Source organism: Malania oleifera, chromosome 11, assembly GCF_029873635.1.
Source record: "Malania oleifera isolate guangnan ecotype guangnan chromosome 11, ASM2987363v1, whole genome shotgun sequence".
NCBI lineage: Eukaryota > Viridiplantae > Streptophyta > Magnoliopsida > Santalales > Ximeniaceae > Malania > Malania oleifera.
The window spans coordinates 30,542,245-30,557,107 of NC_080427.1; the positions used below are offsets into that span (position 1 = coordinate 30,542,245).

General features: G+C 36.8%; 1 protein-coding gene across 1 annotated transcript in view; it reads left to right on the top strand.

Moving 5' to 3' along the window:
* The window catches only part of LOC131168155 (ferredoxin-dependent glutamate synthase, chloroplastic-like), a 115,942-nt gene that overhangs the window by 8,985 nt on the left and 92,094 nt on the right, over positions 1-14,863 (top strand). The window contains exons 3-4 of the mRNA XM_058127406.1: positions 1,836-2,278; positions 2,406-2,537. Of these exons, the coding sequence (XP_057983389.1) occupies positions 1,836-2,278; positions 2,406-2,537 (575 nt within the window). The remainder of the gene's footprint in view (positions 1-1,835; positions 2,279-2,405; positions 2,538-14,863) is intronic.

Genomic DNA, 14,863 nt, shown 5'->3' on the forward strand with positions numbered 1-14,863 from the left:
GATCCCCAGACTTTAGACCAGACTCAGAAATGAACTTTGGGAATAAAAACTTGGACTTGGGGAATGACAAATCTTGATTAGATCATAAATATGCCACTTGTATAAAGATGACTCTGATATTGCAACTAATAAGGCAGAGAGTGGACCAACTTCTAGATAATATTTTAGACTGGTCATAGAGCTGCATAAAAAAAATTTGGAGCTCTAACCTTGAAGTATATAAAACTAAACTCAATTGACTTGTTAACAAGGTGGTAGATTGTGTTTCACTGTAGTGAACTAGATTGTAGAATCTACTTTGTTTATTCTGGGGAGATTTAAAGCTGTCATCATTTAGATTGAATGGGAATATCTAATGTGAGAATGATGCATTTTCTTATGGCTTGATTTGGAAGTTTGTTTCTGCTGCCTGTTCTTGTTACCTCCTCCACTTTATTTGTGTAGCAACTTCATTAGAACTTATCATTCTTATTGAAGGACACATGCAGTTTATGTGTATAGTAACATCCTTATTCTCTCTGCTTCATCCCTTTCTCAATATCTGTGCTGATGTTTCATTATTTGTTCTTCTTTTTAAAGTTCTTTGTTTTGTTTCTTTGTGTGTATATTACCCTGATGGCATTAATGTACTGTTGCGCAAGATGCATTCAGGAGCCAAAGTTATCTCTAAAAGATTTAAGGCTTTTATTTGGTAAGTAGTTCTTAATAGAGTTAACACTAACAACAACCTGTTGCAGAGTAGGAGGCCGTTTAAGGCTTTATCTTCTGATGTATATTGCCATGTTTTTAGAGTTCAGAATCTGTTTCTCACTTGTTTCTTCATTGCTCTTTTTCATGGAAGGGCATCAAATAATTTATTTTGATTTTTTTTTTTGGAGAAAATTGGGTGTGTCAGAGCTGTCAGAGGATCTTTTGGCTCTTTTTTTTTTTTTTTCCCCTGGATTTCAGAGGAGTAGAGATGGTTCAGCATTGTAAAGGTGCAGGTTTTTTGCTGTTTTGTGGGGGATTTTGTCATGGGATTAAGCTTTTTGGTCTTTTGGGAGAAAATTGGGTTTGTCTGAAGTTGGATGAGGATTTGTTGGCCACTTCTTTTGCTGGTTTTGGTAAAAGGAAGGATGCTCATGCTTTGTGGATGTGTGTGGTTTATGCAGTTCTATGGGGTTTATGAATTGAAAGAAATGCTCGTATATTTATGGGAAAAAAACTGAATGAATCTTTATTATGGAGAAGATTCATTATTTGGCCTCAGTTTGGTGTGCTTCAGCTGGTTGTTTTAAAGGAGTGAGGTTTTCAGATATTGAACGAGATTGGTTGGCTTTGTTAGTTTGATTGTTTTAGTTTTATTTTATTTTTATTTTCTCTTTTTTCTTTCTTTTGTTATGGAGCATTTCTTTTTCTCCTTCTTGTACATTCGTCTTTCTCTGATAAAGTCATCTTCTTTTTTGCTATTAAACAAATTCATGGGAAAGAAGATATCTTTGTCATTGCTTTGGGATATGATCCAGTGTTTGGCCTTTTTGTTGCTTTTGCTGCTGGTTGCTTAAAAGGATTGTCCTGTTCAGATCTACAGTGCGACTGGCGGGCAGTGCTGTTATGATATTTACTTCCTTTAGTTCTTTTAGTTCCTAAGGATGGTTTCTTATGCTCCTTTTTTGTCCTCTTCTTTTTATTAATAAAATCTCTTCTTTTTCCACTAAAAAAAGATGTATGCAGGAGCCTCCATCTCCTTATTTGTTGATTTCATACTTTCACTCACCATTTTAACATGCTTACAGGGTGATCAATGCTTCATTTCATATATTTTGGCACTGAAAATTAGCAATTTCTTTGCACAGCTATCATGGATACTTTCAGACAAGAGGGTGTTGAAGTGCTTGGGTGGAGATCTGTTCCTGTAGATATGTCTGTAGTTGGTTACTATGCTAAAGAAACTGTGCCAAACATGCAGCAGGTATTTGTTAGAGTTGCTAAAGAAGAGAATGTTGATGATTTAGAAAGAGAACTTTACATCTGCAGGAAATTAATTGAAAGAGCAGCCAAGTTGGAAACTTGGGGAAATGATCTTTATTTCTGTTCTTTATCCAATCAAACAATAGTTTACAAGGGAATGCTTCGTTCGGAAGTTCTTGGAAAATTTTATTCTGACCTTAAGAGTGATCTTTATAAATCCCCTTTTGCTATATATCATCGGAGGTACAGCACAAATACAAGTCCCAGGTGGCCTCTTGCACAACCAATGAGATTTCTTGGTCATAATGGAGAGATAAATACCATACAGGTTACAATTTTTCTGCTAAATAAATTATATATGATCTTATTCTGTCTTGCATATTTAAATTAATTAGAGCTTGTTCTCGCTCTTACTCGCATACATTTGACATATATTGATGCGGAACTTCTTCCAGGGAAACTTGAATTGGATGCAATCTCGAGAGGCTTCGTTGAATTCACCTGTTTGGCGTGGTCGTGAAAATGAAATTCGGCCTTATGGGAATCCAAAGGCATCTGACTCGGCAAATCTTGACAGTGCAGCAGAAGTATGTGCCTTGTAGTCAGATGATTTGCATTATTTCTGCAAACATTTAAAGGATGGCTTGATAAAATTAAATCATTAGAGATAGTGAATAGTAATACTAGGGAAATAAACTGCATTTTGTAGATGGTTACCTCGAGTATTTCCCAGCTTTCAGATGTTATCATTATACCGATTACCATCATTAGATTTTTTTTTTTCACTGAAAGTGATTCAAATATTTTGCCAGTCTCCCTGCTGTAGGTTGCGGAATTGCTATGACTTGCATTAAAGATGATGTATCTTTAATTTTATGGTTACAATGAAGAAGTTGTTGAGCTATATTTTGAAAACTGATTGTAATACGAGTGCTACAAATCCAAAACAAGGAAAAGAAGACAATTGAGTAGTTCAATTGTTGATCTGAATATGATTTTGCAAATGAAAGATGCGAGTAAATGCTTAATTGATTCCATTTCAGCTTCCTTGTACACTCTAGAGAGGGATGGCCATTGGAAGGGGAACTAGGTCTTGGTGTAATTTTTGAAGCTAATGAAATTGTCTTTTCATTTATAAGGATGGAGAATAAGCAGTGTAAGCTATTGAGCAAGGTTTTAAATTTCAATTCTAATTAAAATTTTAAGCATTGAAAATTGATGGAAATTTTGATATTGACAGGATTTAAAAAGATCATGGAAATTAGTAGTAAAGAATGGGTTTTCAAATTAAACTAAACATAATAATGCGGGATTTAGAACTAAATTATTGAAAATAAAATACATCAATGATGGTCATGTGGTGTTCAAGGTGCACCAATTGTAAGACAATAAATGTGTTAAATATTTTCAGTTAATGAGAATAAAAATTATAGTTTAGTAAAATATTAGTTATTATGCAGAGACAACTCATTTAACATAAAAGGTCAAATGAAATTTTGTGATTAATATCTAAGTTCAATTTTGCATAAAATTTTACAACTCCTAAAGCTATCGTTCAAATCCTTGTAATAATTGTTAATTTCATGAAATTTTCTTCATGTCAAAATTTTGAAAAATTGTCAAAATTTCAAGATTTCAATAAATTTCAAACCATCTTTGGATTGGATTGTGGAAATATTTTGTCATTCCCATTTTGAGGGTGGTGGAAAAAGAAGTTTTGATGGTTGACAAAGAGTGGGAGTTACCATTATATGATTGCCACTAATAAAGATTATATCTTCCATGGGTCTTCTATTAATAATTTGCACACCTCTAGGATTCGTTTAAGTTGGTGATCTTCATATCTTTTGAGGGGTTTTGAACCTCTTAGGGGGAAAAAGTGAAAAATAGAGACAATGATCCTTAGAAAGGGGGTTCTCTTTAAAGTGGATTTCGAGAAAGCCAATGATAAGGTCAACTAGGGTTCCTTAGATAAGTTGTTGAGTAAACAAGGCTTTGGGGATTTGTTGAGAAAGTGGATCAAGGGTTCTCTTAGTTCCACTCATTTGTTTGTCATTGTAAAGGTCAACCTAGAGAGTGTTTTAGGGCCTTTAGGGGACTTAGACGAGTGGATTCACTCTCCCTTCTATTTTTCACCTAAGTTGTTGACACCCTTTGTAGGTTGTTCCTCCATGCTTAGGCAAGGGGGGTGATTAGTGGTCCATTTGCTTAAAGTTTGGTGTGAGATTAAAGGTACACTCATTCATGACAAGGGAAGGGAGGAAGTGGAGATCTAACACCTTTAGTTTGCATAATACTCTTATCTGCTTAGCAAAATTCTAGAAAGCCATTTTGTTGCTCAAAATCTTTGAGTAGATGTTGGGCTTAAAAGTCAACTTGTCCAAGAGTGGTATAGTTGGGATCAAAATGTGAGGGAAGATACTTCATAATTTCAAATTGATTCTAGGTTGCGACTCCCTTTAGTGGCCCCTAACCAATTTTGGACTCCCTCTAGAGGGAATCCAAACTTGGAATCCTTTTGGGACCTTGTTCTGGAAAATATGGTACGGAGATTGGAGGAATGAAAGAGGGCATATTTCTTTCTCAATGGCCCAGCTACTCCCATTATTGCCTCACTCTCTAATATCCTTGTTTATTACCTCCTATTTTTAGAATCCTTTCGAAAATAGCCAAGTCATTAGAAAGGATGATGTGATATTTTCTTTGGTTGAGTCCTTGGGAGGATAGGAGAGAACATCTAGTTAGTTGGGAAGTGGTTGGCAAATCTAAGTTAGACCGGGTGCCTGAGCATTGGGAACATGATATCCAAAAGCATCTTCGTTACGGGAAAATGGCTTTGGAGGTTGCCTCTGGCCATGGCATGAGGTGATTAAAAGCAAGTATGGATCAAGCGCAGTGGGTGGGAGAATAGGGGTAGTGGCATAATCTCTCATTCATGTCCTGGAAATTTGTGTCCTAGGTAGCTAGTTAGTTCTTTCCTCTTATTCAGTTCAAAGAGGGTAATAAAAAAAAAGTTCATTTCTAGGAGGATGCATGGGTGGGGGAGTCTTTGTTGGAGCTGAAGGTTCCTCATCTTTTTGAGCTTTCATCACTACATAATGCTCCCACAAGCTCCTTCATTTCTTCCAGAGAGTTCTTCTTGGGATTTCCATATATTTAGGTATCTCCAATGAAAGAGAGGTTGGTGAGCTCACTATCCTTCTTTCCTTGTTGGACCAACATATTCCTTCTATAACATGGATGGGAGAGTGTGGGAGGGGGACTCCTTGGGTATGTTCTCTTCCAAATCTTTCCTCTCTCACCTTTTGAAATCCCCCACACTTAACCTTTTTCCTTGGAAGCATATTCTTTGGAGTGCTAAGGTGCTTGGGAAGATTTGAGCTTTTGTTTGGACCATGATATTGGAAAGATACACATGACTTGATTTAACGAGAAGTTCCTGTAAGGCCCTTAATCATGACATGTGTATCATGTGTTGTGAAAGCAACAAATTCAATGCCCATAATTTTGTGTATTGCAAGGTGGCATTGCAGTGCCCTTTTTTCATTAGCAAGGGAAGAGTAGGTGGCTACTGGAAAGGAGGGAGAGTTGCTATTGGTTAATTTCAGGGTGTTGGAAAGAATAGAAATGGCAGAGCTCTTAGGAGTGCAGCTCTTTTTGCCATCGTTTGGACTTTGTGGATTGAGAGGAACGCTAGGATTTTTAAAGATCGATCAAACCTTCTCACTGCTTTTATGTGATAGAGTGACTTCCTAGCCTCCTTATGGGTGCATCTTTTGGATTTGGAGGGCAGCACTTTTTGTAATGGCTACTTGTATTATTATTATTACTACTACTGCTGCTGCTGCTGCTATTATCATTTTCCTGTTTTTCTTTGCTATCCTTTGGACCTTGTGGATTGTGAGGAACGCTAGGATTTTTAAAGGTCGATCAACTTTCTCACTGCTTTTATGTGATAGAGCGACTTTCCTAGCCTCCTTATCGGAGCACTCTTTTAGAGTTTTCTTGGGGACTTTCACTGTCTGACCTCATAAGAGATTGGAGGGCAGCACTTTTGTAATGGCTACTTGTATTTTTTATTTTATTTTATTTCTGCTTTTCTTTTTTTCCTTTGCTGTATTATAGTTTTCTGCTTTCCTAGTTTTTTGGGGTGGACTCCTTGTCCTCTTAATCATGTACTCTGGTTCTCGTTTTAATAATATTGTCTTTTTCTACAACAAAAATGGTTGTTGAAGCCAATTTTTGATATTGATGCCTGTGCCATCATAATTTCACTTTATGTAGTAACAAAAACCACCCACTAAGAGAAATTAATTTCTCTTAGTAATCATCTTATAGGTGTTAAAAAAAAAGGCAGCCCGGTGCACACAGCTCCCATGTATGCAGGGTCTGGGGAAGGGGCGGACCACAAAATGATATAGAAGATGTTAGGATTCAGTTGTCTAGAAGTAAAACATTTAATGGTTTACAGAACCACAGCATGGAAATGAGGCCTTTTTCAATACAAAGGAAAAAGGTTCTGGTTGTGATATGAGGTAGGTACATGATCTCTTTTATGTTCTCAATAAGCTCATTCTGTTTAAATGTGATGTGTTTTCAAGTATTATCTTACAAATGGGATTTTGTTTGTGAAGGACCTAAGAAAATACATTTTAATATTTTATGATGGTGGATGGATGTATGTTATGGCATGGATTGACGAAATCTTGTTATATTGAGTTGCATTGCATGTGGACTCACATTTTGAGCCTATGTGATATATGACAAGAAGCAAGACCATGGGAAGATCCTTGTGGGAGAAAAATAAAGAAGAATTGAGTCAAGAGATTGTTAGGTTTAGTTTATTTGTGCGTTTAGTTCAATTAGTATAGGATAATGTGTATTTGGGGGCTTGTTTGTAATACTTGTGTAATTTCACGTAGTCTTAACGATGTAAGTATAATTTCATGCGTTAGTGGTTTGCTTGTAAATAGTGTGTGAAAGCCATTTAGTAGTTTTGTTGATGAATTTGAATTGAAAGTGTACATGTGATTCCTCCTTGTATCTCCTCTTTTCCCTCTTCCAACTTCTTCTCTTCTCTCCTACGTTGTCCCATGTCTGCAGGTCATTGATGCTGTCCCGCGTCATTTGGTATCTGAGCCCAACTATGATCATATTTTTTTTTTTTTGATAATCAAAGAAATTTATTAGAAGAGATAAGAATGTACGTCAGAAGAAGAAAAGAGGAAAAAATGAAAAATAAAAAAAACCCATGAGAATAAGAAATCTTTCCTCTGCAACAATAGTGAAAATTACAACAGAAGATCATCATAATCTGAAAGCCACTCTATGAAGCCGAGCCAACCAGTCCCGCTGCAGGTCTTCCAAAGAAACATGACTTAAAAAGCCATTAGTCTACACCCACACCCACAGTGATGCAAGATAAACCACTTTACTCCAGACCAAATTATTAGCAGTGGCCACCACTTTGAAAATTCTGGCATTCCTCTCCAATCAAACACACCAAATAACAGCCATAATAGTGCATCGCCGCAAGGCTTTCCTATCTTTCTCTTTTCAAACAAAGGACACTAACATCCAGTGATTATTAGGCCTTCTCTTCTGAAGCACATCATTAGTGCTAATTCTATCAAGAACAGCAGTCCAAATAAAAGATTTTATTTTTGAGGGAGCTTTAGCTTTCCAGATAAAAGAGTACAAACCAAAAGGGTATGCACTAGGGTTACGAGTCAAATAGGAGGAAAAGATTTACAAGAAAAATCCCCTGAGGGTTCTTGACTCCAAACCCTTTTATCATTCCCCAAATGAGCGTGAAAAGAATCAAGCAAATTGGTCAAAAGATCCAACTCATCAATCTCTCTATCATTAAGATTTCTCTTGAAATGGAAATTCCAAGTGAGGCTATCCCCTTGCAAAAGAAAAAAATCAGAATGGGGATGTCATGAAGATTAGAGACTTGATAAAGACAATGAAAAGCAATAGCCAACAATATCCCCCCAACCCAAAGATACTCCCAGAAACGAAGAATTTACTCTCCATTACCCGCCATATACTGGATTTTTAGAAAGAAATAATCATAAATCTGAGATATGAACTTCCAAGGACTCACATGAGTAATATTAACCCCAAATTTAGCATCCCACCCATTATGTAGTAGATCAAATCTAATGCGAATTACCTTGTGTCGAAGAGAACTAGATTCTAAAGGAAAGTGCCATAACCGTTTCCCCACCAAAGAAATGTTTTTGGACACCAAATTACCAAGATCCATACCTCCTTCTCTTTTAGACCTACACTCAGTCTCCCAACCTACAAGGTGATCTCTTTGACTCTCTTCCCCACTCTACCACAAGAAATCCCTCTTAATTTCTCAAGTGTGCTCACCACCCTCACAGGAATTCTAAAAAGAGAGAGATAATACAACGAAATGGAGGATAGACACGCGTGGATAAAGAGTAATCCAACCCCCTATGGTGAAGAATGCTCCTTTCTACCCATCCAGTCTCCTAGCCACTCTCTCAAAAACAGGATCCCAGAAAGAATCAGCTTTAGGATTACGACCTAAGGGAACACCTAAATTAATAATTGGCCAAGTCAAAATTATACAACTCTCAAGCCTAACAAGGGGGTATTAATGCCAAGGCCCACCAAAAAACTTTTAGAAAATTTAATCTTCAAGTTTGATGCTTTCTCAAAGACCTTAAGAATATTTAGCAACTTAGTGAAGCAATCTGTGTTATTTGTGAGAAAAATAATAGTATCATCTATGAGTTGGAGAGGTGAAATACACTCCTCATACCCTACCTTGATCCCCTCCATCAACACTTTATCAACTCCTCAATCATCTTGCTCAAACCATCAACTGCAATAGTAAAGAGAGAAGGGGAGAGAGGATCCCCGTCTTAGATCCTTGGATGTATGAAACCAAGACCTAGCTTCACTGTTAACTAAGATATAGAAGATCATAGAAGATAAGAACCCTCTAATCCTTTTCCTCCACCTCAGATGGAAACCTTTTCTATCCACAACCTTGTCCAAGAGACTCCAGTTCCCCCTATCATAAACTTTTACAAAATCCAGTTTCAGCACTAGACTCCTTTTCCTGCGAACAGCATCTTCAACCACCCCATTAGCTATCAAGGCTGCATCAAGGATCTGTCTATCACCTATAAAAGCACTCTGGCTATGAGAGATAGTAACCTCCAGAACAGTAGCCAATCTCTTAGATAGCACCTTAGTCAAAATCTTATAGACACTTGTGACTAAGCTAATTGGTCTAAAATCCTTTACTTTTACCACACAATCAGTTTTGGGCACTAGGGTAACAAAAGAAGAATTTATGCTCCTTCCTACTACATTATCAAAAAATTCAAGAAAATTTTTGAGAAAGTCTCCCTTCAAAATATCCCAACAATCCTGAAAGAAAGCCATGGTAAAGCCATTTGGCCCAGGGGCCTTCTCTTTATCCATCTCAAAACTAAGTTTTAATCTCTTCTTCCTCAAACGGTCTCTTTACCCAGGTTGCTTTATCAGCTGATATAGGACACAAGTCCACCCCCTCGACCATAACTCTTCCCTCTTCCTTCTCTAAAAAGAGATTCCTATAAAAATCAACAGTCAGCTCCACAATATGACCAGAATCCCTTATAACGTCTCCCATATCATCCTCAAGATCTTTAATAAAATTCTTTCTTCTCCTGCCATTTGCCACCGTACGGAAGAGTCTAGAATTACAATCTTCGCTCCTGGCCCAATTCATTCTAGATTTTTGCCTCCAGCACTTCTCTTCCCTTAAAGACAACTTGCTCAAATTCACTGGACAACTGGATATGACTTCCAGCAATGTCCTCAGAAATGAGACCCTCCTAAGTGTATCAATTGCCCAACTATGATCATATCATTCTTCCATTTTCAATCCCTCATTTTCTCCCTTCACTCTTCTCCTTTTTATTCTCCCTCCTTTTTCATCTTCTTCTTTCTTCTCTTTTGGTTCTTCTGCCTGCAGCAGTTTCAATTCTCATCCTCTCTCCCTCTCCTTTCTTATTTCTTCTTCCTTTTCTCAATTCTCTTTTGTCTCTCTCCCTTAATTTTCCTTCATTTCTGTCTCTGATTTCTGATTTTCTTTTCAGTATTATTCTGTACATCTCTTCTTTTCTCCGTTATTCTTCCTTCTTCTTGTATTTTTTGCTCTGTGTTTCTCTCCCTTCATTCTATCTCTCCTTTCATTCTATCTCTTAGATTCTGGTTTCTTGTTCTCTGCTTGAAATCTCAGTCTTTTTTTTAAAAAAAAAAAACTAAAAAGAAGTTCTAAACTTTTTCAAAAATTTCAGTCATGTCCTCAGTTTTTGAACACTCAACTTTGGAAGATTTTCATGACACTTTCCACACCATTGAAGAGAGAATGCCCTGGAACACCCTCCTTTGATTTTTCATCACTGTCTGACCACTGGAGAGCCCCAACTGTAATCCCTACCCCCTTTTCTACCTTTGTCTGTAATCTCATTGCCTGAGGACTCTAGCTGGAGGCTCATGCGCTCCATGTGGCAGCAATGCACATGAAGAACTTTGCGTGTCTGTTGTTCTGTAATTTCCAGTCTCTCAAGAAATTGCTCCAGCCACGATATTTTGGGTTTTCTTGCATGATATTTCATTCTGCAGTGTGATATTTTGTGAACAAGTGCAACATTTGATATGAAAGGCTAGGGATTGAAGAATTAGTGTACCATCAGCACTTTCGAGCATGGATTTGTCACTGCCACCGATAAAAAAATTATTTTGCATCACTGCGTTTGTGAGTTTTCTTTGTAAATTTGTTCAATTTCTGCATGCACTCAAGATTACATGTGAATTGAAGATGGTTCTTGAAAAATTGGGAGTAAGGCTTATGGGAAAATTGTGTTAACGAATTTAGTGATATATTGTTGCAGAATACTTATGTATAATCCAGCAATATGGTGACAAATTTTTGGAATAAGGATTGCCATTTCAAACTTTGGGCACAATTTTAAGCTTTTTCGCTCCTTTCTCAACTGTGGAGGAAATGTTCGCACAATTATCATTGATGGAATATGTCCTATGAATATGGTTTCTATAAATGGGGTCAATTGTATGCAACTTTATTCGGAGCCTCACCTAGAGCCTTATGATTTATCTTGGGTTGATAGCTCTACTTTACATGTTTGTGAAAGTTGTTTGGTTCCTATCCACATGGCTGATTATTTTGATAAAGTTTGGTGTGATATCATACCTATGAATATTGGCCATGTACTCCTTGGTTCTCCTTGATTGGATGATTTGGGTGTGATCAAGGACTTGAGAACACATCTCTTTCACTATAAGTCTAAAACGATAAGAAGATTATTTTGAAGCCTCCTCTACCAATCAACCAAGACAAAGAATTAGTCACAGCTATTCAACTTCAAGAAACTACGAGCAAGGACATGCATGTGTTTGAAGACATCCAAAATCTCCCAAACATTCCTATTATTGAGTTTTGTCATCCTTGATATGTTTATTGATGCTTATTCTCAATTCAAGACTATGGTGCTGCCAATGGAACATGGTTTCTTGCATCACTCAAGCACTAAATTTCAAAGAGTCCAAGTTTGTTTTCACTTTTGATCCTCCAACACTTCAAAATTGGAGGCCAAATTTTTTCTAATTTGGGGAAATTTGATCTAGGACAAGAAGCAAGACCCTGATAAGATCCTTGGAGAATAATTAAGAAGAATTGGGTCAAGGGATTGTTGGGTTTTGTTTAACTGTGCATTTAGTTTAATTAGTACAGGATTATGTGCATTTGGGGGCTTGTTTGTAATATTTGTTTATTTTTTAGGGGCATATGTGTAGTTTCATATTTTAGGCCCTTTCTTATAAATAGTGTGTGAAATCCATGTTGGAGTAGCTTTGTTGATGAATTTGAATTGAAAGAGTACGAGTGATTCCCTCTTTTATCTCCTCTCTTCCCTCTTCTTCTTCTTCTTCCCTTCTCCTCTCCTACGTTCTCCCATGGCTGCAGATTATTGATGCTGTCCCGCATCAATATCTTTCTCAACTCTCAACTCATGTTTGCCCCAATTATTGGCATTATCAATGGTAATTTAATAGGTGTGTGAGAGTGAATTTCCTTGAGGAAAGGAGCTGCACTTCAACCTAATGCGAGCTAACTCATGAAGAAAAGCCATCTAACCTTCCTTAAGATCATTTCACTTTCTTATTTTTATGGATATGTTATCTTACTATCTTGGACCCTTTCATTATTGCCAACTTTGTGAAGAATAATGGGCACTATAAGTTAAATCAGAAAATTGCTTGGAGTTATTATAAGAGGTAAATTTTTGAATAGGATTGTTGGTTCCAGCTCATCATTAGGTTAACAGTTTTGTTTGTTATTCAGATAGGTTTGGTTCTATTTAGAAATTAAAGAGCCTTGTTGTGTAAACATTTTAATCACTTTTAATGAATTTTGATATCTTGAAACATTCTATATTTGAAATGTTCTTAGTTTTGGTTTGTTAGGAGTGTGCTCTTGGGTTGCTAACCAGGCAATCGGTGTCTTAAAGAACCTTGTTGTTTGTTTTCTATTGTTAGAAGAGATAGGCTATTTTAGTAAGTAAATGGTGTAACTGAGGGTATTTTTGCCTCTCAATTTTTTATATTATTAATGTATTAGAGGGCAGACATGGAGCTGAATATAAGGCTCGGGAAACTGCTGCCTTCTTCTTTCTCTAGCTTTCTTCTTTTTCTTCTCTTCTCTTCTTCTGTCATCCATCTTTAACTTCCTGTGGTATCAGAGCGTTAAACTCCTCTAAACCTGATCTATCTGAATTTTTTTTGACACTGTTTTCCATTTTCTTTCTTATCTTCCCCTAAACAGCTCTTGAATATGATTCTGGTTGGTTTGAGAGTAATTAAGGGATATATTTTTTTTTCATCTTGGTTTTTCTGTGCAGCATCCTTGTAGGATGATGTGTGTTCATGGTGATTTTCTAATGTGAAGTGACACTCTATTGGCATATATGCTGTTGTTGTATTTCTGTTCACTGGTTGGTGGTGGCATGATGATACTGTGTGTTCGTGATTGATTGCCTGCAATTTTGTATCAGTTGCTGGTGGTTTTGGTTTTTACCGAAATTCACTTCTAGTTGCTTCCAGCCATCAAACATGTAGCTTTTGTGCTGCCAGATTGTTTATTAAGTGCTTGCGGTGCTTCTTGTGATCTGCCCACTTTTGCATGGTCAAGTAATTCCTCGTAGGATAACTTATGTTCCATGGCCAGATAAGCCCTCTTTGAAGTTCTGAAGTTCTGCTTTGTGCTTGTGTGCTGTGTTATTCATTCCTGATATTTGTGAGCACTTATTGTATTGTATTGGGGGTGGTTTTGATGGCCTCTGTAGAATGAGCTTCGACTGAAATTGTATGTATCACAGTCTTCAAATTGGTTGGATCCTCCAACTACCTATTGTGCATGTGTATATTAACGTGGAAGGGAAGTCCAAGTATTTGCTGTATTCTCCTCCATCTCTGGACTCCAAGGATTTTGAAGATTGGATGAAAGAGAATGACATATCGCTTGTGTGTTGTAGATTAGCAATGGAGCCATAAATTTCTTTTAACATGATGTTTCATAGAACAGCCAAGGCTGTATGGGATTATCTTTGTGAAAGCTTCTCACAAGATAGAAATCAAACTCATGTTTTTGAACTGTATGAGAAGTTTTCCAAATATGACCAAGAAGGTAGGTTGGTTAGTAACTATGATAGCACTCTGAAGGATATGTGTGAACTCAACATCTATCAACCAGCTAGTTCTGACATTGAAATGGTTATGTGACAAAGGGCAGAGTTCTTGGCTGCCAAGTTTTTGGCTGGGTTGAGTCAAGAGCTTCAACCCATCTGCGATCAAATTTTTGGTGGTGAATCCATACTTTCTACAATGAAGCATATGCTAGATTTCAATGGATGACTAAAGATGGCTCCCAGTCTTCTTCACTTGATAGTTCAGCCATGGTTAGCACTATGTTAGCCCATGGTCAGTGAATGGTTTCTTTCAGCATTTACCTATGGCAGATTTATGATGGGGTGGGGTTGCTTTGCTCCAGGAGATATGTTTTTTAAGTTATTTGTTTTCTGGATATTTTGGTATTGTTCTTCTTCTTTTCCTTTGTTTTTGTGACACAGTCATACATGACTCTGTCCCCTCCTCTATGGAATGGTTACTATGTCCAACAATGTCTTCATGTGTCTAATATTTGCTTATATCTTTCTTCTGTTCACATGTTGCGGTCCTACTTTGTTCAATATCTGACACAGAAGAAATCAATAGTCCATTTTTCTTTGCCTTTTGGCATGCTAAGAAATCTCATTATTTATGTTATATAACAGGAGTAAATGTTATTGGTAAATTTGGACCAAGCAACTTTTGATGCTGTTTGAATTTAAAAAATTCTCTGCTTATCAGATTTTCAGTTTGTAAAAAAAGAATGTAATTGCTATGAAGTAATCTGAAAAAAATTCCTGTTCAACTGTATTCTTGTTTCATTGGCTTTTTGTGAATTTGTGCCATGCTTGGGAGCATTGACTTTGGGCCTTGGATTTGTCATTGTGTGCATTCAAGGAAAATACAATTTGCATTTCATTTTTTCAAATCCACCAATTCCAGTCCCAAATGCTTGAACCTTACGCTCCCAAATACTGTCAACATTTCTTGGAATTTTTAGAGGTTGGTTTGATATTATGGAGATCCTTAATTTTTCTGATGTCAGACTGTCACTCTTTGCTTCCAATTTATGGCCCCAAAAGTTCACGTTTTTGAATTTTATCCATGCAGAAAAAATTCCTTTATTTAAATGGAAGTGAATCTTAGATGTCACTTTTTATCTCTGTTCTTGTGTTATCGATTTGCAAAATTTTTG